At 54.1% G+C, this 26,377-nt stretch overlaps 1 protein-coding gene across 5 annotated transcripts in view; it reads left to right on the forward strand.

Moving 5' to 3' along the window:
- Positions 1-26,377, forward strand: part of CNTFR (ciliary neurotrophic factor receptor) — a 214,230-nt gene that overhangs the window by 177,511 nt on the left and 10,342 nt on the right. For all 5 annotated transcript variants that reach the window (XM_075020556.1, XM_075020558.1, XM_075020554.1 and 2 more), the window contains 3 exons: positions 11,953-12,070; positions 12,896-13,062; positions 20,387-20,550. In XM_075020556.1, coding sequence (XP_074876657.1) covers positions 11,953-12,070; positions 12,896-13,062; positions 20,387-20,550 — 449 coding nt within the window. The remainder of the gene's footprint in view (positions 1-11,952; positions 12,071-12,895; positions 13,063-20,386; positions 20,551-26,377) is intronic.

The raw sequence follows: 26,377 nt of genomic DNA on the forward strand, positions 1-26,377 counted from the left end.
CCTTCAGTGACTCTAATAACGCTCTAGGGTATTTCCCCCCCATCCCTCTGAAGTCACGCTTCAGGTCTGCTGAAATCCTATCAAATACCTCCTGAAATCCCCTGGAGCCCCTATGACAGTTTATTGAGAGTCCAGGACTGTTTGACCTTGGAGGGGGTGAGAAAGGCAGGGGAAGAAAGAGCAGCCCTGGGCTTCCCTGCCAAACTCCTTGATCCTGTGCTGAGCCTCTTGCAGAGACCATGACCCAGCCAGGAATCAGCCTCAGCCCATCAGTGGGATATCTGGGCACTATGCCCTCCTCTCCTCTCTATCCCAGGTCTCTTGAGGGTCTCCTGCTGCTCTAGGCAGTGCCGCTGCATGAACAGTGCAGTGCCTCCCCCAGAAAAGCAGCAGTGCCCCAATCACCTGTGTGCAGTGCCCATCCTGGCATCCTTCCCCCCTCGTCCTGCCCAAAGGAGATTTGGGGACCTATGGGTGACAGCTCAGTCCCCAGCTCTGGTGCTTGGCGTTTGCAGGAGGATTGCCTGCCCCGGGGGAGACCTGCCAGCCCTCAAGAAATAATTAAAATACTTATAACAATATTTTTTATAACAGTAATTGCTTGCTATTTGTTCTTTGTTGTAAGCAAATCAGAGGATAGGTGAGAAGCCGTTGTCCTCCGTGAGGAGGGACAGGCTGTGCTGAGCATCCACATTATTGCTGCCGGGGCAGAGCTGGCAATGATGCTGCTCTCACCACTGATCTGGTGCCGATGCACTCAGGAAAAGTGCGTTCGCTTCTGGGGGTTTCGTTGTTAAAAGGCCATCGATAAATTACAGGGAGTCCACAGGAAAATTGATTAACGGATTAGAAGATAGCGTATGACCGAAAGGGAAGATTAAGGGAATTTAGTGAGGTGCTCGCTGCAGAGCAGAGCTGGCGGAAGCAGAGAGGGAAGAAAATGAAAACAACCTTGCAAAGATTTTACAGGTGATGACTAGAACGGGTGAAAACAGTCACTGTGAGTAATCAAGTCAGTTTGTGCTTCACGCTTCGTTTTGCAAATTGTGGGCTCTCACGCGGGTGGGAAAGGGCTCCCCGAGCCCCTCGAGCTGTTTGAGCTGCCCTGGCCATGCACGCCAGGAGCATCCCCCAGGGCTTGCTTGCTGCCACTTGTGGGGATTTAAGTGTCAAGCCAGGATTTGAGGGAGATGAGCATCATTTTCTTAAAGCAAAGAGCCTTTTTTTACCTCCATTTCTTTACAGATGGGCTGAATAATGGGACCTCCCTTGAAGTCAGCTGAGTTAAGGATGCAGCTATTACTTCCAAATGCAGTGAAGTCTGAAGTTGTGTGACTTATATCATCCCAAGGACCTAATTGCTGTAAGATAAGAATGAGGCCAGGGCCTGATTCAGGCCTGAGGATAAAAAAAGACATTTGTAAAGAGAGCAGTGGCGTCAAGCAGTGACGTTAGCCTAGCTGGTATCTCAACCCACCCCTTCCAGAGATGCAACACTCCTCTGGGTTTCATCCCCTTGAAGGATGCCCTTTGGGTGAGCTGCAAAGACTGATGCTCTGCAGTTGCGGTCCCTCCTCCTTCCTGCCTCTACCCCTTGGTTCCAGCAGCACAGGGCAGGATTTAGGCTTGAGCTGGGCACCCTGCTGCTGTTAGTGATATGCCTGACTGGTATTTTCTCAAAGCCAGGGAGTGGGCAGCTAAGGACTGGTGTGGAGACCTCATTTCCTGGGACAAATTAAGCATCTTCCATGATGCATGTCATTAATGGGCTAGCAGCATCCCTGAGCAGCCTGAACATCTCAGCCCTATCCCCACCAGAGTTCGGTGCTGTGATTTTCCAGGGTATATTATGCAGAATGACATGTGGGATGGTCCAGGTGGCTTCACTAGACATGCCAAGGAGGCTGGCTGCTGCTGCAGGAACTCGCATGGATTCGGGGTGGGAACAGCACAGAAAGAAGCCATATGAGGCTCCTTCTGGTCCTGTGTCAACTCTCTACAGCCAGCTCTGGCATCTCTTGGGGGACTTCTGGCTCCAGCCCAGCAGTTTTCACAAGGTGCAAGGAGTTGGTTTCCCAGCAGTGACACAAAGCTGGGTGAAGCCACCAGCATTGCAGGGGCTGGGGCTCTCGCACATGAAGGGCTGCATGGTTCCTGGGGCTGAGGGACGGACACAGGCTGCAGATCAGCCCCATGGAGCAGTGTAGCATCTCACCAGGAGAGCAGTGGTGCAGGGCAGAAGGGCAGTCCTGAGGATGCGAGTCGGTGGCATGGGGATACTGAGTGTGTGTGAGCAAACTTGGATGCAATCCGGATGGCCAAACACAGGGTCGGCTCAAGGATGAGCAAATGGCTCTGCTGCCTGTACAGACACCCAGTGTGCGGGGGGTACCTGCACACAGATGCCCACTTCCAGGTCCCCTGCCCCAACTGAACCCAAGGTGGAGCAGCTGCTGTAGGCTGGAGGGTGCCGTGGGGTCTGCCTTGTAAGGGGACAGGAGTGCAGCCTGTGGCATTTCCTCTAGCAAAACATGGGAGAAAAGAGAGGGTGTTGTCCCATAAATGCTGAAGGAAAGGAGTTTTTCATGCAAAAACCAGTGCTGGTGCAAGAAGAAAGTGGATGAGGGGTATGTCTGGTTACTAATTGCTCTTATCAGCTGTTTCTCCTGCCCAGGCAGGAGAAAGGAAGCCCAAAAATAACCCCTTCTCTCCTCCAGAGAGTCAGAAATCTCTTACTTCTTCCTCTCCATTCCCCATGGGGTGAGAGACCCCTCTGCCAGCAGGTACCGCCTTCACTGGGGTAGTGCGGAGAGCAGCCTGGGGAAGAGCAGAGCAGAGAAGGGGTGTATCCAGGCTGAATCTCAAGAGAAATAAGGAGAAAAGAGGCATTTTTGGAGAGCTGCTGGCTGTTAGAGGCAGCCCACAGTCCCCCACTGGGAGTGATAGCTGGTAATATTCGTGGCTAGCTTGTTGCTCAGTGCATGACAAAGTGCTTGTAGCTTCCCCCCAGAGGCTCCTCCTGGATAAATATACAATTTCCAGGAGTTCTGGTGGGACAGCTTCGCCGAGGATACGTGGCTGCTGATGGTCCCAGTTGTGTCTGATTGCACCTGGTATTTTCCCCGTCTTCTCCATCTGGAGAGGCTGGGAGGACGGATTGCTTTCTTGCAGCCTTTAAATAAGGTGATGGAGGGGGCAGGGGCATTGCATGATGTAGATTGTGCAGGGGATTTTTGCCTGGAGCTGGGAAAAGAGGGAGAAGGGGAGGCTGAGTTTTCTTCTGCAAGCCCCACAGGCATGGAGGCAAGGGGCTGCCATGGCACAGATCCTTGGTCTCCTCAATACCTGCCAGGGAGTCCTCAGGGGCACCCCACATGCCCCCGGCACAACCAAACTGGGAAAGGCACAACAGGCAGGAATATTCCCTCTCTCTGCCTGGCAGCTTTTCCAGCTGAGCTCCTGGAGATTTCCAGGGTTCTGCACAGATTTGGGCTCTTGGACTGCATGTTCCTCACAGCTGGTGTGGGCTGTGATGGGGCATGGGAGAAACCAACACTTTTTGGGGCTGCTCTGATCAAGCCTTTTATCGAGGGGTAGGTACCAAGGGAGGCAGCTACTCCTCTCTGGAGATCGGGGCTATCGCAGCTTCCACATGCATCGACCACAAGCTCCTTTGAGTGAGGAGCAGCTGCTGGGGACCCATGTGGGTGCTAGGAAGCATTTTCCCCCTGCATTGCCTTGGCACAGTGCATCCAGCCCCATGTCGAGGATAAGGGTCCCCTGGAAGCAGAAACTATTTTGGGAGCGACTGGAAGATCCCATGCAATTCGTGTCCCCCATCCTTCCTGGCCATTTTGTAAGGGATAGGCACAGCATTTGGGTGGGAGCTGCGGGGGCGTCAAGCTCTCTTCCCTAAACCCCAGTAGTGGAAAACCCATGGCTGCCCTAAGAAAGCAAAGAGCACATCAGCCCCCTGCTTTCCGCACAGGGGCTGCAGCCCCTTCCCCGCTGGCTGGGCATGGCAGCCTGTGCCCTGGGATGCTCCCAGCCCGAGCTGCCGGCAGGGATGTACTTTCCATCCCCGGAGCCTCCCTTGGCTCCGTTTGCCAGCACCTTCCCCTGGGAGCTGCACAGTCTCTCACCCCACACAGCTCTCCAGGTCTCCAGGAGCTGGACGGAGGCCCGGCACGCTCAATCCCAGAGCAGCCGGTAACGAGGTTTGGTCATTACTGCCCGGGGCTATGTGCGAACCAGTGACCTGGCTCTGAAATGGTTTATGTTACATGCAAATCCCCTCGCAGAGGTGTTGGGGGAGGAAAGCCGGCCTCGCCGTGAACTCCCTGGGCTGGAGAGCAAACCCCAGCGCTGCAAAGGACTTCCCATGCCCGGTGTGCTCGCTGCGCTGCCGTGTCCTGCCGTGCTGGCGTACCCCTCCCGGTGTGCCGCACTGAGCACCGTGGGCCCCGGCCTCGCTCGAGGCCTGGCGGTGCTACCGTTATACACAAAACAATAATCAGCTGCCGTAACGAGGATGCAGAGTAGCTGAGCTGGCTTCCCTGCTGTTGTGCCGGCTCCAAGTAGAAACAGCTGCATTTGGTTTGGTTAAATGTTTTATTTACTCCCAATTATCCCAGATAACAGATTTGCTTTCTTTTGTTCAATATTTAATACTGTTTCGGAGCAAAGCTGCTCTTTGGTTTCCGACGGAGGACGGGAGGGTTAGGAGGGAATTTTTGCTGTGGCGCGGTCCCAAGCGAAGGCTGGAGGCGCCCAGCATCCCCACTGTGCATCGGTCCCTAAGGCATCCAGCCCGGCATCCAGCCCAGCCTCCTGGCCTGTGGGGACAAGGTCACCTGCAGGAGCACAGTTGGGTTTGGGGTGCCAGGGGGACTCTCCAAGGAGCCATGTGGGCATTGCCCTGGGACAGCAATGCTAGCCAGCACCGGCACTACTGGAGGGAGTCAACTCTGCAGCTGGCAGCATGGGGGTCTGTTCTGGGTGTGGGATGCCTGATGGCTTCACCTGCCTAAATCTCATTCCCGCAGCATCCCACACCTTGGGGAGCATCTCCGGAGAGGGCTGCTGTGCCAGCCAGCCACCCCATCCCATACCACAGTTGCCGGAGCCCCTCTCCTCTTGCTCTTTCCTCTCGCTGCTTAACCAGGCTTGCTTGCTAATTTTTTGAAGGCTTGAGAGCTCTCAGGTTTGAAGAGCACCTCTGCTGTGCTGCAAATAGCATGGCCTCGTGCAGTGCAGGATGAAGCAAAGTCTGGTGAGCCTGTTATCACGCTGTCCTGCTTCAAGGCAGCTTTTAGGGCTAGGAGCTCGCGCTGTGATTTGGGCTTAAAGCATGGCTCTGAGCTCCCTCTTCTCTATGAGTAATGCCTCACCCAAAAATTTACAGTGCTGCCTCTTGACGGGCGCGCTGAATTTTCTGCAAGGGAAATGAGAAAATCCATAGCTTGGTTTACGAGCCCCAATCAGTGTAAAACAGGGCCTTTTAGAAATTTATCTTTTGCTGAGTCCACCTTTTCTCCGGCACCTTCTGGGGAATAAATTCTTGCTCTTTGAGACTGGGGAGGTGGCTCCTAGATGGCAACGGGGCCAGAGGACTCCAGTTACAGCTGCAGGTGTCCCTAGCCCGTTTTGGGAGCTCCCAGGGAGGTCCTGCAGCATGAGGGTGTCAGGGCTGGGCTAGGTGCTGGCTGAATGTGGGCAACTCTGGTGTTCAGCTGGGGTGGCTCACACTCCAGAGGGATACATTGTCAGTGGCTAGCTTCAAGGGGGAGGAATGTCCCCCTGAAAATGTCCCGTGCTAAGGTTGGGATGGCTTAGACTGACTGGGAGAGACCTAAACCCCATCTCCATCACTTGCCCAGGTCACCCGGGAGGTCAGTGAGGGATGAGCCCATCTCACCCTGTGCCCCTACACCCCTGGGCTCTCTAATTCTCTCTCACATGAATTTTGCTGCATTAATTAAAAAAAAACAAACCACCTTGCTTAAGCCTTCTTGAAGAAGTGGTGGTTATGAACATGATGTTCCCAGAGTACAGAAGCACAATGCAGGGGAGCATCACCTGCCTCTGTACCACCCCGCCGCTGTCCTCTGCACCCCTCCTCAGCCTCACCCTTATCCAAGAACAGCCTGGACAAGGGGTAACAGAGCAAACTCAGAGCTTCACCTCCCTCCCTTTCTCCAGCAACAAAACGCAGCCACATCCCAACGTTTGGGATGGCGGAAGGAACCGTCCCCAGCCACAGCCATCCTACACTCCAGCACAGGTGGTGCACGGCAGGCGGATGCTCCCCTGATCCTCCGGGCAGTAGATATATGATTTATTCATGATTGTTTCTTTGTTGTTTCCTACCAGCCTGCTGTACACAGACAATTTTAGTAAAGCGGTGTTAGATAAATAATACATCGTGCTTGCAGCCAGAGTATGCATAACAAAAGCACCTGCGTAGGTGCATGTGCAGATGTGTGGGGTGTGCTGCTCTTATGCACATGTGCCTGTGTGCTCGGGGCTGGCATCTCACGCCTGAGTAGGTCCCCATTGTGCCCTCCCGCCTCTATAGCTTTGCTTTTGGTCTCTTGAGTGTCTTTTTACTTATCAGCACATACCCACCACCTGCAAGGTCGTGGCTATGGTGCAAAAAAAGTCAGTGGCTGAGGATGTGGAGGGCATGTTAGGCACAGGCAAGAGACGGGGTAGTGATCGTGCCATGGGCACTGGGGAGAGGCAGGGATGATAACAGTGGGAGTCTGGTGGCAGGACAGCATCGGGGCTGGGGTTGTCCCCCAGCGTGGGACAGCACAGGGGTCTTGCCCACATGCAGGCAGGCTGTGTCACAGCTGTAGCTCTAGCACAAACCCATGCTGCTGTCATGGACCTTGGAGGCTTTGCTGGCCGAAGACCAGGACGATGCGTTATGCAGGTGACCCTACAACATGCTGTAGGATCAGTATCCCCCAGCAGCCTGGAGCCTGAATGTGCCCCTAGTGCACCAGAAGAAATACCTCCTACAGAAGTGTTTGAGAGGCCTCTTAAAACTTTTATTGGTACTATTTTTTGTATCTCTCCACCTGTGGAGCAAGGCATCTTTAGTGCGTTCAGCCCTCAGCAGGAGAGGAAAATTATAACTGATCCATTTCAGAAACCTCTAAAAATGACCTAAAATAACTTTTCTATATATAAAAATGCCACGATTTTAATGTCCATTATCTCATGACCTAGCAGGGCTAGGAAAAGCTATTGTAGATCATTTTTAGTGGTTTCTAAAATGGATTGGTCACACTTTTCCCCTGCGCAGTGGGACTCAGGGTACAAGGACGGCTGGGCTTTAGAGATGGGAAGGGAGACAAAAATCTGTGTCTGTGCTGATGCATCCAGAGCTGTTTCATCCTTGAGGACCACTTGTTGTGCTCTCCCCAGCTGAGCAGAGATGCTGGAGCTGGTCAAGTGACAGCTATTTCCAACAAGCCAGAGAGACTGCAGTCAAATGGATGCAAAGTCTGGGGCACCATGTGGTGGGAAAGCCAACCCCATCCCTGCCACCAGTCTTCTGCAGGGTCTACAGAGATGATGACCCTGGTACCAGCTTTTGCTGCCTCTTGCAGCTCTGAATTTTGCTGGAGCATTGCATGGCTTGCAAGCAGCGTGCCCAGGTGGGATGCACCCAGCTCTGGCGCAGCCTTCCATCCTCTTGTCCCGAGCTTTTGCAGCAAGGCTGGTTGCAGCCCAAGCTGCTGGGAAGCTGCCACGGCCAGGCATTAAACATGCCGGGTTTGCAGAGAGGACATCAGAAGTGCGCGTGGGAGAAGTGGCTTCCTGCCATGCAAGAGGTTAATAGACAGATTAGAGAGGGCAGGCGCTTTTGCAGCAAAAGGAAAGGATCTCTGCCTTTACAGAGTTCAGCAGCTCCATGAGGCGGCGGGGAAGTAAACATTTGCCAGGATTAGGGAGGCTGCATGCTGGAGCCTGGGGAGAAGTGCCCATGCAGGGCCAACGTGTTGCTCAGGCTGTTTTCAGCGTTAGGCAGGGGCTGAAAGCTGGACATCAGCTGGGGGAGGATGGAGGAGATTGGGGCGGGACAGCCCTCACCCAGAGGCACTGCCCAAAGCCTCAGGGCAGAAAAAACCTTTAATGCTCCCTTGATGGCTTTGTTTTCCTCCACTGCCTTTCTTGCTCTCTCCATCGGCCCGACAGGCTGGCCCACCTCCAAAGACAGCATTACGGAGCGCCGGATCGATTGGAGCCTGCAATTTTATTTGCTCTCTTTAAGAGCCTTTGATGGGCAGGATGAGCTGTGCTGGCAAGCGCCTTTCCTGGGAGAGGAGGGGAGAGGAACAGGGTTGCAAGCCACCATATGGGGAGATGGAGACTCTGCCACCAGCTTGGAGAAGACACCAGGGCAGGGTGGGCAAAGACAGCCCTCCTGATGCAGCATGGCCACTGAGAAGGGGCTTGCAGCTCTATCCTTCATGGCACCTGGTGGTCATGGTCACGGTCACCGGCATGGTATCATGGTCACAGCCCCGAATGGCACATCACACTGGCCCTGCACTCTCCCGTGGGGTGGACTTTCTGCCCGTCAAGGTGGAAAGTGGGGCAGTTGTTTGACATTCCCCCTCCCAAAACACCTGTGGCTCTGGGACTGATGGCTCTTTGGAGAGACAGAGGTGGCAGGAGTGTCCCTGTGAGACAGCTTGTCCCTGCCCAGAAAGAGAGGGCGATGGCTGGGATGAGACAAGCTTCATACAGCAGCATCCCTTCAGATGCAGTGGGCTGAGGATGCTGCATGGGTAGCAGAGGTATGAGGGTTATTTCGTCCCCCTTCCCCAGCCTCTCCTTCCACCTCTGGCTTGCTAAAAGGCATCAGAGGATGGGGGCACAGAGTTTAGGGATTGCATTTGGGGCCCCAGTCTTGGAGCAGAGGACAGGGTCTTCAAGGCATTCACGGTTGTGAAAATGGGGCATCTTCAAAGGCTGTTGCAGAGTGGGGATGGAAGCGGGAGGCTGTTTGGGCAGCCCTCCTTCTCCCAGCAAAGCAAACCTGGGAGCACGAGCCCGCCCCAGCCTCCTTGGTGGAGGAATTAGCACAGACCACCAAAAGACGGATCCGGCATAATACCGGAGACAACAGAGATAAATTATCCTCAGTAGCAGTGCATCATCTGGGGCTGTGCATGTAGGGCAGAGCCTCCTCGTCGGGCAGGGACAGTGCAGGTCTTCAGGGATGCTCGCTGAAGCCTCGGCTGCCTCTACCCGGTGTGTCTCCTGGTGTCGTGCGGCACAGCTGAGCACAAGCAGCAAGTGGGCGAGAGGTCCACAGTAGCATCCCCAGCATCCTCCCTCCCATGCAATATTTCCAGCCCCCAGCCCGCTTTGCCGAGTCCCAGGCGGGTGCTGTTAGCCCACACTGCCACCACGCGGTCGCTCGGACCCCAGAGCTGTCCCTAAATCCCCTCCACCCCTTCAACCCCTCCGAAACACCTCCCAGGAGCCCCCAACCCTGCCCCATTACCCCCTGCAACAGGGCGATGCTGCCCTGCGTCTGCTCCCGCCTCACCCCGGGGGCAGCTGTGGGGCAGGGAAGGGGTTAAGCAGCCGGCGAGGAGGAGGAGGATGGAGCTGTAGCAGGGACTCGTCTCTGGCCTTAAGATTAGCCACTCTGTTTTGCTGCGGAGGGTCTGCTTGAATAATTTAGCTGGGAGGCTCATTAACCAGGCTCTGGCCTTCGTCTGCCGGCTGAAGGCTGGAATAGCCATTAGGAGGAACACATGTTGTGGACTGGCACAGCCTCCCCTCCCCGCCGGCCCCCTCCTTTCCTTCTCCTTCTCCTTCTCCCTCTCCCTCTCCTCTCCCTCTCCCTCTCCCTGCTCCCTGACTCTGCTGCCCTTGGCTCTCTTGTCATCTGCTTGCTCCCTCCCCAGCCCTGCCCCGGGGACACCAGCGTGTGTGCAAGCCCCATGTGTCAGTTTCCCCTCTGTAGACTGCAGTAGGGTGCTACAGCTGGACGTCTGGGCATCCCACCAGAAAGCTTTTCTAGCAAAACCCATCATTACTTTCTGACCATGGGCTCTGCTCTTCAACGCCAAGCCAGGATCCCAGCAGCCCACCCTGGCAGCCTGTGCTCACGGCAAGCTGGCTGGGTTGGCACTCTCCAGAGAGCACGATTGGGCTGCTGTTCCCCATCAGGGTCCTACTCCAGTCCCGGGTGCATCCCTGAGTGTGTTACACCAGTGAGGCCTCGGCTGCACCTAAGTGGGGCTAAGGAGACATCCAGGAGACCAGCAGCTCTGCACAGCTCTGCGCCACATTGGGGATTTGCACAGACATGGCTGCAGGGATGTCCCATTTTGCATTGATGTCTTCAGTCTTTGGCATCCTCCTGGTGCTGCCAGCTCACTGGTGCAGTGAGGGCACCCTTAGCTGACTCGCTGCATCCTTTTCTTCTCTGGCACGGCATGCAGAGGGCTGTTATGTTCGTTCACATCTTCCCTGCACCATCAGTATGGGATGCCCCATAGCAATGTATGGTGGATGCACAGTGCTGTGGGACTTGTGATTTTCCCTTGCATCCCTTGGGGGAAGGAGTTTCCCAGCCTGCGGTTGCTCCCTGAAATCTTGCATTACTGCATCCTAGTTTGCATCTCATTTTTGGTAACGGCCATGGCTAAGGCATCTGCCTCAGCAGCAGGGAGGAGAGTGGTAAGCCATGTGGTGGGGACTGCTGCTGGGACCGCAGTGGGGTGGTACGCAGCGATGTTACATCTGCTATGTTTGTTTCAAAGCCTCTGCTTGAAGAGAAGAGTGTGTCCTGGCACATTCTGGGTGGATGCATGGGGACGAGGGCTAACAAAGGAGGGGAAAGAGGGACCACCACAGGTTCAGACAGCCTTTCCGAGGGAACCATGGTGCACATCCAGCCCAGGGAGTGTATTTCATTGCAAGGTGCTGTGCCAAGGTGCTGCAGTTAGAGCCAAACTCTGCTCTTAGCAATGCGAGTGTCCAGGTACTGAGAGGAGTTTACTTCACTGTCAGTTCAGATAAGATTTTTACCAACCTACATGGGCAAAATTTATCAGCTGAAAGATATCACATCTCATTCTCCCACATACACTGGCCCTTGGCATTTTGCAGAGTCTTCCTGCAGCTCTGGCTGTGCTCCTGCAAAGACCACAGAGTACACGTATATCCGGGAAAGCCAAGTGCAGTGTGAACACTTGATTGGGTTTAAAATCCTCTTCTGCCTGTAAGCTCTAGAAATGGCTGATGAGGCCAGAGGAAGGCTGCTCCCCGCTGCACACTCTTGTCCTATCTCCAGTTGCCACTGTGTCTCCTGGGAGGCAGGACCCTGGGGTGGGATGCTCTGCCCCACTGCTGAAAGCATGAACACAGCCAGTCCTTCTGCAAAGCTGAATTTTCTCTGCTGGTTTCAAGTTGTTCCTCCTCATCTTGCCATAAGCAGTCCTTCTTCCTCCCTTTGAGGACCTCTGGTCTTTTGGAGGATCATCCCTCAACAAGCTTATCACTCCCCAGGGACATGGCAGAGAAAGCCATGAGCGCTGTAGCTTAATGGGGTCAAGAGAGCAGCACCTCCTCCCCATCAGCAACATCTCTGTCACAGCCTTGACGATTTCCCCTGGTACCTTCCAACCTTCTCTGCCACTCCATCTCTCATTAGAGCTGGTGAACTGCCAGGGGAAAAGGTGAGCTGCTGTGCACAGCTCAGTCCAAAGCAAGGTCTCATGGAGGACCTCAGCAGCAGACATGGGACAAAGGCCCCCAGATGCCTCAAGCAGCTGATAAACACAGACCAGGCTCCCCTTGTAAACTGTGTCCCCTCCTGAGCTGGCAGCAGTTGAGAGTGGAGGGACATCCCCTTGTTCAGGACCTGGTGATAACCCCACCTCAAGGGATAATTGCTCTTTTCTCTTTCCCCGGCAGCCCCCCCGAGGGAGCCAGTGCTGATGTGCCGGTCCAACAACTACCCGAAAGGTTTCTACTGCAGCTGGCACCTGCCCACTCCCACCTACATCCCCAACTCCTTCAACATCTCTGTCATGTAAGTGCCTGGGAAGGAAGGGTGCAGCAGGGCGAGTTTCTGTCCCTGCAGCCTGGAGCAGGTCCCCAGTAGTGCCTTGAAGTCTTGGCGCAGTGGGTCTGACCTCTGCTGAGCATATGGGATTGGTGTCCCAAAAATGAGCCTGGGGAAGGATGCTCCAGGGACATCCAAACTGGATGCTTTGCACTGGGGCTTTGTCCCAGGAAAGTTCCAGTTTCCCAACAGGGGACCAAGAAGGTCCCCAGCTCCCAGATCCCCTTTCCATGGCCATCTCTCTGCACCACTTGTCCACATGGGAGGTTGTAGCCACTGTATTTTGGCACATTTGACACAGCCATGCTCCCTTCTGCTGTACACTGGCTGTGGCTGGACAGCAGCAGTGTCCCTCACCTAGAACTGGCCATGGCATAGCATCGTCCCCTACCCTGTGCCCAGGTCCTGGCACAGCCTTTATACATGCTGGTGCCATGCATTTTCTTCTGGGGCTTGTTTCATCAGAAGAAAGGAGATGCTGTTCCTCTCACGGGAGGGACAAAGCCAACCCCAATGCCAGCAGAGTCTTATCCTTTCCTTGGGGTGAGTGTGAGGACATTCACCACAGTCTCTGTGCAGGCTTAAGGTAAAACATCACACACATGAACCCTCAAAATTCCCTGGCAGGAGGAAAGCAGCCCTTTGGCTGTGGCAGGGGCTGGTGCCTGGGCACCGCAGGCAGAGCAGGGACACAGTGCTGCTCTTTCTGCCTCCTGCCTCCAGCAGCATGGGTGCATCCCCACCCCGAGCACTGCTCTGTACGTAACAGCTCTTCTCACCCCTGCTTTCCAGACACGGCACGAGAGAGATGGTCTGCGAGAAGGATGTCTTTCCCAAAAACAGGTGTCACATCAGATACCTCCAGCTCTTCTCGACAGTGAAGTACAAGGTGACTCTGACAGTCACGAATGCTCTGGGCAAAAACTCCACCACTGTCACCTTTGACGAGTTCGCCATAGGTAACTTCCGCGGCAGCAACTGGCCTCTCCGAGACGGTGTTGGGGTTGGCTTGCTCTGCATGCAGCATTGCCCGCCGGAGCGATGGGCCAGGGAAGGAGTAGGTTCTCCAAGTGGAGACTCTGCCTATCCATGCATGAGATGGAGCTGGGGTCTGAGCCACTCTGGCATCCTCCTTGAGCCTTCCCTGATTCTCCCGGCCCTGCTGTAACTGGTGCCGGCACCTGAGCATCCTGGGGGACCCAGGCAGGATGCCCACAGGCAGCCCCCATGCTGGTCACATTAGTGGCCTGGTACCCTGTCTGGTCCCCAGTGGTCCAGGTCTCCCACGGTTGCTGAGCTCCTCCCTGCTTGGGGGCTGGGGAAGCGGCTGCCATGTACCGGGGCAGCAGGCTGTGGACCTGGTGTGGTCCAAATGGTATTGCCCTTCTTGCCCCTCTGAGCATTCCTAAAAGAGAGGTTTGGTGTTTGTGCTGGAAGCTGAGTCATGGAAGTTAGGATTGGAAGAGAAATTGAAATGTCCCATCCTCTTGCCCCCATCCCTAGGCAGGCTAAAGCCCTACTGAAGTCATCCTCCACCAGCCTTTTACCTAACATGCTCCTAAAAACCCTATTCCCCACTCTGCTCCTCTTCACTGCCCCGTCTGGGCAGTGGATGCTGTGCAATGTGGGACGGGGAGCAGCAGGCGCTGGGAGACGGGGTGTCTGTGCCACCAGCTCTGCCACAGGGATGCTGCCCGACTGTGTCCAGACCCATGGTGTGGATGCTCCTCTAACTGTGAAAGACCAGCATGGACTGGGCAATTCAGTGCCAAGCATGGCAAAGCAGGGAGCTGGGCACAACACTTTTGCCACCAGCCAAAGACGGATTACAGCTGGTGCTGTGACAAGAGTGTTCATCCTCAAAGAACAGGAAAAATGGGAGAGAATAGGAGTTCAGGAACATGTCAAAAAACAATTTGCTGGTTACATGTGGCAATTACTGGACCGGAAAAACAAATAAATGAATCCTTGAAGTGCAGCCAGCAGTCAGTCTTTGCCTTCGATGCGCTGCATGTCCCAGTCCCAGGCGGCTGGAAGTGCCAGAGCGCAAGAAGAGGAGCTCCACTGCTATCCCTGATTTTCCCTTTCTACCCCAAATCCTGGAAAACATCAAAAGATAAACAAGGTGCCAGCTCTGAACAGAGCAGGGAAATTATTTTGGAGCAGGGACTGTCCTGCCATGTCCCTGCAGCCACAGTCGATATCCGAAGCTTGTATTCATCAATGCATTGCGAATGTTGATAACAAGGCAAGGAGCTTAACAGAGAAGTGGTGGAGTTTCAGTCACTCGGGTGCCTTTAAATGGAAATTGTTGTGTTTGTGGAAGATACACTCCTTAAAAATGAAGGTAACCTCCAGCCTGCGGGGCCCAGGGCAGCAATTAAGCTGCATTTTCCAAGTTCCTTGCATTCCCTCCTGCAGGAGTTCAGGGCATCGTCCTGTAACATCTGCATCCCACCCATGCCCTCCCTGGCTTCCCAAACATCTGGTCCTCCATCCAGCACGCAAGGGCAACCCCCCTGGGAAGCACGCCCAGCTGCGAGCCCCGGGCATCCCAGCACCAGCACAAGCCGGATCCAGCCCAGCAGTTTGAACTCAGCCCGGGTCGGAGGAGCAGTGAGCAGAGGCCAGTGCTGCCCTGAGCCAGCCATTAGCACGGGTGCGATATCGCTGCCTCTTGCAAGAGTGCCTGGAGGGGTGCAGGGTGCCTGGACACATCCCGGCGGTTGCAGTGGGAGGTGAGACCCCCCCAGCACCACCTGGCAGACGTTCTAACACCCTCCGGACGGCACTCAGGGAAGGGATGATGTGCCGGTGCTGATAGGAAGGGCTGTGTCCTGCACCCCAGAGCCAGCCCGCTCCCATAAACACTTCAATATCTAGTGACCTTAAAATCTCCACATTCTGTACAGCTATGAAATTCTCTTCCTCAGGATTTGGTATGGCCGCCGTGCATAAGAAGCAGAGATGCGGTGGTGATTGAGTGTTCAAGCAGGCAGTCGACAAGCTTAGCAGAGTCATTACAGGGTGAACTCAGCTGCTGCCAATCAACAACCACCTACCCTGAACGGAGCTTCTCCTTGTGCCGTCGTGGTGTTTCCAATTAAAACAAGTGCATTGAGTTAGTGTATTTTGCTACACAGTTTTGCCCCAGGTTGCTTGCTCTCTTTGCAGAAGCCTTTGCATTTCAGTGTCTCTTTTGGCTCTCTCCTCTGCGGCTGCAAACCTGGGGCTGTGTCCCAGCATGGGCGGTGCTGGCAGTGTGGATCTAGCTGGACGGAGATCTCATCTTGGAAGTTGTGCTGCATTTTGCTCTGTGAGATGGAGGACTGGAAAACCTATGGCTCAGGACAAAGTCATTGCATCGGCTCGTTGGAAAAATGCTGTGTGGGAGCATTGCGACATGTGCACGCATCCTGCTAAAATGGAGAGACGGTGTCAACCAGCAACTGCATGATGCTTCTTCTAAAATCCCAGGGTTGGGAATATCAGAGCCTGCCTTGTGTTTTCCCCTTATCCTAGAGAAAACCATCACACCTTTTGCATGGAGGTTAAACCCCAGCCATGAAGCCCTGATCTCATACCCCACTGGGGACGGAGCAGCCTGGAGCCAATGCGAGAGCAGTGCAGGGCCACCAGCTCTCCCTCCCGGCACCATCTGAGCCAGAAGCAGACCCACTGCTGGGTCGGACCACCCACCCAGCCTGGGCAAACATAAAAAGCCCCCTGTGAAGGAGTGACCTCCTTTGGTTTTGCTTCCTCTCTCCTTCCTCCCTCCCTGGAGCCCCCAGCAGAAAATCCCTTCCCCAGCCTCTCGGAAGATGGGCTCTAATTGAGTGGAAAATGACTGGTACTTTCTTTTGCTATCCCGAGCCCATGCCTTGCTGGCAGTCGTGCCGTGCTGGTTATTAGCAACCAGCTGCGAGGGGTCACTCTGCATTGTCATTTTCAATGATGACTGGAAAATCTTTTCCAGCCCTCTGGCCCCCATCTCTCATCGGTAGGAGATCCGGGCTGCCTTCCTCCTCATCTTGCTCCTGGAAATTGTTTTCATAATTACGTCTTCTGCAAAGGTATTGATATTAATAAAGGTGACCATGGGGAGGGCAAAGTTCTGCAAAGCCCTGCAGACATCAGGGCTCCAGCCTAAAGCAGGAGGAGGTGGGAAAGGGGTTGGAGGAGCTGGAGGGGAGAGGGCCTGGAGGCAGAGGGAGGTGCCAAGGAGGAATGAGGTGGTGTGGCAGGAGCTGCGACCTCCCTCATGGTGGCTAGGACAGCATGGGGACGTTTGTGGCTCTCCAGGACACACCACCACCTTCCTCACTTGTGTTTCAGCCCAAGAACCAGGTAGCTGGCACACGCATCCCCCAGGAAAGCAGGGACATCACCACCACGCAGCAAAGCCAGCATCCCACCTCAGCACCTTTCTCCTTGTGTGAGCCTGGGGCAAATTAGCAGAAGATGCACAGCATTAAAAGGAGGAAAGCGGCTTTGGATGGGGCCTTGCAGGCATGGGTGCCTTCCCCAGATCTGCCACCCATCCCTTGTGTGACCTTGGGAAGGTCATTTGATCCTCCCAGCTCCGACTCTGGGGTGATTAAGATGCAGAGCATCTCGGAGGGGCTGCGTGAGGACAAACGTGCCCATGTCTGTACGAAATTCAGAGTCTCTGAACACGGGTATACAGTTGCCTAGGCAGAAGGTCAGTTCAATTCATACTACTTAGGGAGGCAGAATTAAATTACCTAGACTGACATTTGGCTAAGACATGGAGTTTAATATCCCTCTGCTCATGGAAAATGCCAGGGGATATTTAACGGCCACAAGGGATCCATTTTAGTGCTCGTTGGAGAGATGGGATGGGCGACGGGCCCCTCTATGCTGCAGGGTCTCAGCTGCTTTTCTGAAACACCAGCTTCATTTTGAGATGTGTCTAACAACAACCAGGGGTGGTGGGTAGCTAAAGATTTGCAGTTAAGCATGAGTGTGCAGAGCCTTTAGGAAAAGCTGCTCTCCGCGGCTCTTCTTGCACACTGAGCCCTTCCTTGGGTGCAGCAGCCAAAAACCAAGCGGGAAGAGCTGTGAGTTGCCTCCCAGCCAAGTCCCCTTCCCAGGAATGTCTGATGATGCTCCTTCAGCTCTGCGGGATAATATTACATCTGGTTTTGTAGCCACTTAACCAGTACTCAGCCTAATGCCCATCGTCCATTATTATTATTGCTATTATTGCTTTTATTATGTTACTGCCTGCAGGCCCTCACTGAGGACAGGGCTCTATTATGCTGGCTGATGTACAGCCAGACAGCCCCTGCCTCACCATGTGCAGGCTAAATGGAGGCAGACAAAGGCTAGGGAAGGAGGAGCACTTGTCCCCATTTGCGGAGCCGAGACCCATGAGGCTGCAGAGGATAAAGGACTCCTTCAAGGTCACGTAGAAATCGGGGAGCTGGACATAGCCCGTCACTCCTCACTCCTCAGCTAGCCTCTGCAGGACCAGCCCTGATGTTTCCCATGATGAGCACGGCTTGATGAGGTCTGTCCTAAAAAACATAGGTCTGTCCTCACTGAACCGGCTGCGGTCCCCTCTCCTGGTCCTTGCATCCCCACCGCCTTGGAGGGAAGTGGCAGGAGCAGCTCTGGCTTTGTGCTTTTGGAGGGGCTGGCACTGCTCCACTTTCTAGCCTGGGCAGGAGTCCCACAGATGGGAGGACACATGAGGAGGTAGCAGGGACTGCTGGTTTTCCCATTAACCTGCAGCGCTGTTTGAAGGCTCGCCACAGCCAGGAGTGCAGCTGCCTTTAATGGCTGGGCTCTGCCGTGCTCACTCAGAGCAAGAGCAGCCCTCCTCTGCATGCCAGGGACGGTCTTCAACCTGCAGGAGTGGGTCTGGGGGTCGCATCCCAGCAAAAGAGGCAGGCGACTTCCACCTCAGCATCAGGGCACCTTTTTTTTTTTCTTTTCTCCAATCCACCACAGTGGCATCTCTCATTGCTGCCCAAGCACATGTGCCGTTCCCAGCACAACTGCATTTAAGCATCCCCCTGCCATGGCTCCGGGCTGGCATGCCAAAAAGCAGGGGCTAGGCTCCCTGCGTTACCCCAGGGAGTATCCTGTCACGTCTATCTATCCCCAGCCCAGCGCTTTCCTTCCCACTTCCTCACTGCAGAGCCACATTTCGCAGTCATCTGCATTCGTTCAGTCGACCAGACTTGTTTTGCAAACTGAGTCCACCGAGCCAGCAATGGATTTATACTTTTCTGTATGCATTTGGACTCCCAAGTCCCTGTCGATGGAAGCTGATGTCCAGCCCGAGCCTTGGGATTCGAAGTGAGCAGAGGAATTGCACAGCCATCTGGAGTAGCTCAGCACGGCGCGGCCCCAGCAAGTCGTCCCTCCTGCCAAGGATAAATCTGTAAATGGAAAATTGTGTCCCATCCTGCTGCAGAGAGGCGTCAATGGGAGCTGGGAGATGGGACTAGGCACCTGTGGTCAGGCACATGGGTGCTTGCTCACCGGCCGCTCCCCAAGCCTCCAGGAGCATCCTCTGAACACCAAATGCAGTGGGGATGGAGGAAGCTGTCCAGCCCTCCTTGCACCCACCATGTCAGAGGGAAGGCAATGGGAAGCAGAAGAGGCTGTCAGGGTGGTGGTGAAGATGACAAGGAAGGAGGACTGCAGCAGAGTGTCTGCCAGGGTGCTGAGCGGGAGGGCTGGGGAGAGGGAGGTGGTGATGGGCTATATCTTGGAGAGAACAGGGCCAATTCTGGGTCCCACCAAGGTGGTTGGGCTGTGGCTTCATTTCAGTGCCACCCTCTGCCTCACCCACAGCGAAGAAATTGGGTTTGAAGGCATCACAGGCTGGTTTCTCCTAAGAGGAACAAGCGGTGGTGGTGGCAGCGAAAGGCACACACACGACTCCACTTGCAGCAGACTGGCCCCACGTCAGCACCTGGTCCCACACAACTTCAAACAGAGCTAGAGGTGCCCTTCATGCATAGGGCAGGGCTGCAGGCAACAGGCAGGCAGGCTAGCAAGGGAGCAGCTCCCTCATCACCACCACCTCCTTCCTCTCCCAGGGGAGGCAAAGCCCCTGTGTGGACATCACCTGCCACCCGCAGCAGGTGAGCCCCTGGGGTCAGCATGGAGGAGAAGACCTCTGAGTGCAGGGCAGGACCTCTGCCAGGCAGAGAGGGGCTCCCCACAGCCCCAGCATCCCTCCTCCATGCTTGGGAGTGGAGTTTGATGCTGGCACCTTCACAAGCTGCTGCTCAAGGTGGTCAGAGCCAGGGGACTGTTACTCAGTCCAGAGATTTTTGGGCTGGGGGGGATCTATTGGCCTGCATGTGGACTTTGGAGGGGGTTAAGAGCCCTCCCAGGACATGAGGACTCATGTGCATGTCTATTCTTAGAGCGCACAGAGAGAGCCCTCTTCCACCTGCAGCACAGCAGTGCACCCAGCTCCCCATTCCCAGCTCCTTCCTGGCCATGAGAAACGGAGAAGCGTGGGTGTACCCAAATCTCAGTCTTTTTGTAGCTTTTCTATTGCAAATTGGGAGTTTGAGCTGTCAGGAGTTGAGCAAACCTTTGAGCAAGGCTCACTCTGCAACAGGCAGTGCCGTGCATCACAGCCCGTCTGTGATTTGCTCCCAGCACTCTAAAAGTAGCTGCAACTTCAAAGCACGTTGCGTAGCTTGCAGCCAATTAATATTCACTTGAAATACTTGTCGGGTAGCAAGAAAATAGCCCCAGTATCTCAGAAGCAGAGCAGGGCTGAGAGAGAGATACCTAGGGAGGAAGGTGACCACAGCAATCCTTTGCCCTTGGCAAATATGATGTGCCAACACTTCGAATCCCCCAAACCCCAGCCCTAAGCCTAAGGGCCAAACTCTGCCACATTACCGCATGGTAAGCGGGTTTGAATGTGGGTCAGATCCCCAAAAATCATGAGGTGTGAGGAAAGTGCAGGATTTGGGCTTGGTGGGCTCCTCACTCTGACCCAAGTAGGCCTGGGGAGGAGGGATGCTCTTTACCCTGGCCAGGTTGTTTCCATGTGTCTTCAGCAGTGGCACCTCCTTGACGGTGGTTATTTTGAGCCAGGACAGCCATACCACTGACCTGGAGAAGAAAAGGTGATTTACATCTAATTAGTTTACGAAAAGGGTGTTCTGTATGTTGGCTTCTCCCCTCGGAAAGCACATGGCGCAAAGCCCAGGCAGCTGTGCCAAGGGGTGTAGGGAAGGATACCACTTGCAAACTTTTACCAGCCACCCTCTTCTCTTCCAGTAAAGCCAGACCCACCGGAGAGCGTGGTGGCCAAACCCGTGCCCAATAACCCTCGGAGGCTGGAAGTGTCATGGCAAAACCCCTCGTCCTGGCCCGACCCCGAGTCTTTCCCACTCAAGTTCTTCCTGCGGTATCGGCCTCTCATCCTGGACCAGTGGCAACATGTAAGTGATGCTGAGCTGTCCGGGACGGGAGGGAACAGGGGAAGCTGGTGCCTGGGAACAAGTTGCACTGGGAACAAGTGGTCAGGGACCAAAAAAAATGTCTGTTTACTGCCCAGGCAACCCAGATTTTTTTCCTCTCCTTCTCTGTCTCTCCTCCCTCCCTTCTCTCTTCCTCTCCATCTTTCTTTTAACTCACATTCTGCCTACAAATGGCTCTGCAGGTTCTCCCTGCTCCGCATTTTCATCCACGGCCCCTATCTACTTTCCATACATATGTTCTATATAAAACCTGCCAACGAGATGTAAAAGGCATTTAAAGTATAAATGTCACCACATTTAAATGCGCCTCTGCCACATTTAGATTTTGAACTGAAGATAAAATACCGCTTGCCGTAACTCAGAGCACAGTCACGGAGCGATTGCCGTGATGTTATCATATTTCTTACTTTTATTTCTTGTTTCTTTAAAAAAAAAATAGTCAGTGAAATCCTTGGCAGCCCGGAGGACAGATTTCATTTGTTAGCTGCAGGAAGATAACGAACAGGCTTTTTTTTTTTCCCCTCTGTGTGCTTCTTGCATGCTCAGCTTGTGAAAGAAAGCAATCTGCTGCTCGAGGAGAGGTGCTGCTACGCTGGCATGGCTCATCCAGCATCCCCTCTGCGCTCAGCTGGGCCAGTCGAAAGCCAATTAGGTTCTTTGCTTGATAAAGCATATTGCCCCCCCCCCCAAAAAAAAAAAAAAATGCGAAATAGGAGGCAGCACCCGGTCCCCTAGGAGCTCACTTGCGTTGTGGAGCCAAGGGGGATTTTCTGCTGGCCAGCTTTTCCTCAGGAGAGAAACGGCTGAGGGAGGGGATGGAAGGATTTGCTTGTGTCTCTGCAAGATGTCGGTATCTCAGCGACTTTTTCATTTTGCCTTGCTTGGGTTTTTTGACAAGGCAGCACCGCAGGTTGCGTTTCAGATTGAAGTGTTTGCTGACGGCTTTGAAAATCATTGGGAGAGGGTTTTCCTGCTTGTCTCTTTGCCCTTAGCTTCCCTCCTGGGAGCAGGAGAGCATCCACGGACCATCCTGAGGGGTAAGAAAGCAGAGGTGGAGATTGGGTATTAGTTTGCTGTGCATACTTTTTTTCACTTGGGGGAGAAATGCTTGAATTGTAGAAGCTGTGAGAAAAGGGGAAGAATTAATGGGAAGTACCAAACACAATGTCATTTTTTTCAGTGTGTGAAACTGTTGTGGAAAAAGCTGATGTTTTTATCCTGCCACAGCCTGATTCAGCCAAGCACCCTGCAAGTGTAGGGGTTTGCACCCAAAAATAGTGGGAGAGCCATTGAGCTGCCTCCCACCTTGACACCCTCAGGGGGGACAGTGTGGCCTCCCCAGTGCTCTCAGGCAGGCAGCAATGGTGGGAAATACATGGAGGTGTTAGCAACATTGGTGGCAGGGCAACCCTGGCTGGAAAAGACAGTTCTAGAGCAGTAAAAATTTGATTTCTCCTATTTAAAGATACCCTGAGCTGCAGACAGTGCTTGAGGTACCAGCCCTCATGGTAGGTGCAAGGAGAACCAGGAAGGGCTCATTTCCACAGCATCCCAGGAGGGCACAGCAGTCCTGAGTACCGCTTTTAATCAATATCTCCTTGCAAGAGACATGTCCCCCATCACTGGCTGATGGAGAAGTGTGTTTGGGGAATAATTTGCTCAGCAAGCAAGTGCAAGCATTCAGTGAGTGAGGTACCAGCCTTGTTTTCTGACTCTCTGCCCCACTGGCTGGGTAATGAAAAATCTGATTTGTGGATGATTTGAGGAAAACTGCCACTATTCATCAGATGAATTATTTGCGAAGCCTAATTCAATCAGCTCCCAAACACCAGGGGTTGGCAGCGCTGCAGCAGCCAGAGCTGCTCTGATCCCAGACCCCCTTGGCACACTCAGCCTGCTTAGCCCAGCTGGGCACCCTGCAAATGCAGGAGTTTGCACCCAAAAGTGAACCCCACCAATGCCAGCATGCTGGGAGCATGCCCAAGCCATGCTGAGCTCTTCTTTGCTTGACCTATTGCTTGTTGGCATCTTGGGGGGTGTCCCCGTTCCCCCGAATCCAGACAGGAAAGGGAAGGACAAGGTTTGGTAGGGCCAAGCCTAGCTCAGACATCCAGCTCATCCTACGGTGGTGGTGTTGGGTCTCTCTTGAAGGGACAAGTGCCCTGAGAAAGGATGCAATGGTCATGCATGCCATGCTTGCATGGGGGTGTCTTAACTCTCTTAACCGAGGTGAAGGTCTCCTGCTACAAGCTGTTTCCCATCTTGGTTCTTGCTGTCCCCGCTGGCTGCCGGCATGGAAAAGCCATTGCACACAACTTGCTTGCTGGCAACATGACAGCTTGGGAGCCTGGCACAGAGAGGAGAAGTCTCCACCAGCAGCCAGGAGGAGCTGGGTAACCTCATGCTCTGGCACATCCCTGTGTGCCCAAGGTCCCCATGCTGAGCCCTGTCCTTGCCTCCTCGTGGCAACCCATCCATGTACTGGCTGCAGGTTTTAAGCATCTCCTGCCACCCCCTTGGCAGCCCCGTAGGAAGCCCAACATCCCTGTGGGAGCAAACCCACAAGGGAGCACCGGAGACTGCCCAGAGCCAGGAATATCCATGCAGGCCCTGCTCACATGTGGCATTTCTTGGCAGAAGAAGCAGCTCCCCTTTCTCCCTTCCACCTCCCGTTATCTTTGCAGGGTCTGATTTATGCACAGCACCTCAGCAGGCAGGACTGAATGAGCACTAATAGGATCAGATGGATGTCGAGCTGTCGAATACCATAGGGCCTGATTCAATCAGCGCCTGCTTTCTCCCAGGCTCTTCCTTTCAGGATTTTAATAATGCCAGGGCTTGGCACCAGAAGATGAAGCCATCCGTGGCGGGAGTGGTGAATCTTACTGAGACCACCACTACGCAAGCTAGCCATAAGTGCAGTTTGCCCCTCCGGAGAGAGCCAAGCAATGTTTGGCCCAAGCATCCCCCTCATCAAGCAATATCTGGGGCTGACCCAAAGTTGGTGGAACACCCTCATCCCCTTCCCAGTGCTTTGCAAAGGTGAGTTTGAGCCCCAGGATGCCATTTACACTCCCTTTCCCCTGCTCAGCAGCACCTTTCTGCTCAGGCCACTTAGCAGCTCTCGTGTTGCAGTTTGCTCTGGGAGTTATGATGATGTGCTCTGGGAATTATTATCATGGAGGGATGATGATGATGAGTTTCCACGTGAGCGGGCAGCGGGGCGTGTGCAGGATGCTCCTTGCACCATCTTGCTGCCTCGCAGCAGCTCCATCAAACCTGGGCACTGATATTTCCTGGCTGTTCAGGATGCAGCCGTGTCACATCGTGCCACATCGGGTGGCCACTGACTCCCCTCCGCCCCACCAGCACTGAGCTCGCTCTGAAACCCAAGTAACTTTAAAGTCATGCTCCTCCCTTTCTGGAAGAGGGGCTGGTGGTTTCTCTGCTGCCAGAAGAGAGATGGGATATTTGTAGCCTAAACAGGTTTTTTATTCTCTCCTTTTGGCAGAATCTCCCCTTCTGTCTCCTAAATATAAAACATTAAATGTTTAGGGTATCCTTTATTTTTCTCCTGCTTTTAAGTTTGTAATTCAAGCCAGATTAGCGTGGTTTCCTCTTCTGTTTTATAGCCCCATCCTGGCCCCAAGCGAGCTCTCCTAATGCTCTCAGATGTTCCTCTAATGGCTTACCTAGGCTGGAACTGGATACCCTTTCCTAATGGATCGCTAATAGCCTGTTTCTGGTTTTACAGGCTCCTTCAGTTAACTCGCAACAGCAGCAATCGCCACGCTCACACATGTGATCTCCCTGCAAGCATGTCTGCATGCGCACCCCTAGATGCAGGCGGGTGGCCAGGCACCATCCCGAGCATCTTTGGGGAGCCCAGGGCAGGTCTTGCACCCAGCCTGCTCCCACCTGATAGCATTTGCTGGAGCAGGCTCTCACCTTTTCCCAATTTTGGGGGGGAGATTGCATGCACTGAGCACTGACCAGCTCAGTGCATGTCCCGGGAACGTGGCAAGGCTCAGAAGGTATTTCTTAAGCAGCGTCAGAGCTGGCGGCCAGGCTGAAGGAGGATTTCCTCCGGTGGGTTGCCAGCAATTTGCAGATGCCGTCGCGAAGTCTAATTGAACCCATTGGCTGCGCTGACAACATGAAATGTTAATGAACCGTGAGGCGGGCTGCGCCTCAGATCTTGAGATTTGCAGTAAAAGGTCATGAGATATTTAAAGCTAATAATGTGGTTGGGTTGTCTCCTTCCTCTTCTGTTTTGGAAGCATTAGAGCCATGTCCGTGAGCATTTGCAAAGGCTGGAAACTTCCTTCTTTGGAAAAGCAAGCAGAGGTGCTCCCACCACCCTGGGATTTTAGGAGCTGGGGCTACAGAGACCCTGATGCAGGCATCTGTGCCAGCTCTACTGCTGAGCAGCTCTGATCCGGGCAAATGATGGGGATCTGAGAACAGGAATGGGCAATATGAAGGTATTGGCAAATATTTAGTGGTGGAGTTCATTGGTGTGAGGAGGGCATGGTTCTCTGGGCCAGCCACTGTCACTCATATGTTGGCGGGTGGCTGCCGCGGTGGGCTCAGGCTTATCCCCCAAGGCAAAGCACCATTTTGCAGTCAAATAGGTGAATCTCACAGTCTGTCTCTGTAAATTCCTGCCTTGGGGCAGCCTGGAATAACCTGAAAGTGTGTGTTAATGTGTATCCTGCCTGCAACGGGCAAGGGGGAGGGATGGAGCTGGGGAAGGCAATTAGTGCCACTGCCTGCCGCAGCTGCATCCCCGCCGGCGTGGCAGCAATGTCACTTTGCGGCGGGCGCGCTTCTTCGCGCCCATTTGCATCCCCCTGTGCCTCTGCTGCTTTGCCTGCTCTCCCCCTCTTTGCAAGGCAACCTTGGCAGGGAGGTCACCCTGAGTGAGCTGGGTTACAGCTTCACGCCTGGTAGCTTTTATTGCGGCACTTCTCTCCATTCCTCTCCTGGCTGCAAAGTCAGTGATTAAAAAAGAAGGAAAAAAAAAAAAGAATTAATAGGTGGGAGCAAAATTTTGAGGCTGTAATAGTGTCGCTCACAGCTTGGCATGGGACAAGCAGGGCTTGAGCAGAGGGTGTCTCAGAGGAGGAGGGAGGTGGGAAATGCTCAGAAATCACCTTTTCTATCCCCACCCCAGCTCGAGGGATGGAGCCTGGCTCAGGACTGTTGGCTGGCACTGTCTGGGTGCTCTCAGCCCCCTTGGGAACTGCTAGTGACCTAGAAGTTCTGAGCACCTGGCAGGATCAGGCCTCCAAAGGCAGCTGTAAAGGTGCCACTGAGCAGCAGAGCACTCATGCACACACCCGTGCTCACCTCCATGCTCGCACAGCTACATGCAGGTAGGATGGCGCTGGCAAGTTTAGCTTCCCTGTCCACATGCAGACCATGCCGGGCAGATGCCCATGCCCTGCCATGCCCACGCACAAGCTGCATCCGTCTGCTTTCACCACCAGCCCACTGCATCACTGTGGTAAATGCATCTGCGGGCAGCAGATGCCAGTGCTGGGCGGGGTTAGAGCTGGTGCTGAGTGCCCAGAGCATCCCTGATCCCATCCTACCCACAGCTACAAGCGAAAGCGAGCTCTGCCAGCTGTCACTTGGCAGGAGGGGACAGTGCATCCGGAGAAAGAGTCCCGTTAATGACGAGCTCACAGCTCCACTTTCAAAGATGCACTTTATTTTAAGCCAGAAGGGAGTCATTTAACTGCATCTGGTGTGACACAATGCAGGCTGCAGAGGAGCCTTGCAA

Source organism: Buteo buteo, chromosome Z (genome assembly GCF_964188355.1).
Source record: "Buteo buteo chromosome Z, bButBut1.hap1.1, whole genome shotgun sequence".
Taxonomy (NCBI): domain Eukaryota; kingdom Metazoa; phylum Chordata; class Aves; order Accipitriformes; family Accipitridae; genus Buteo; species Buteo buteo.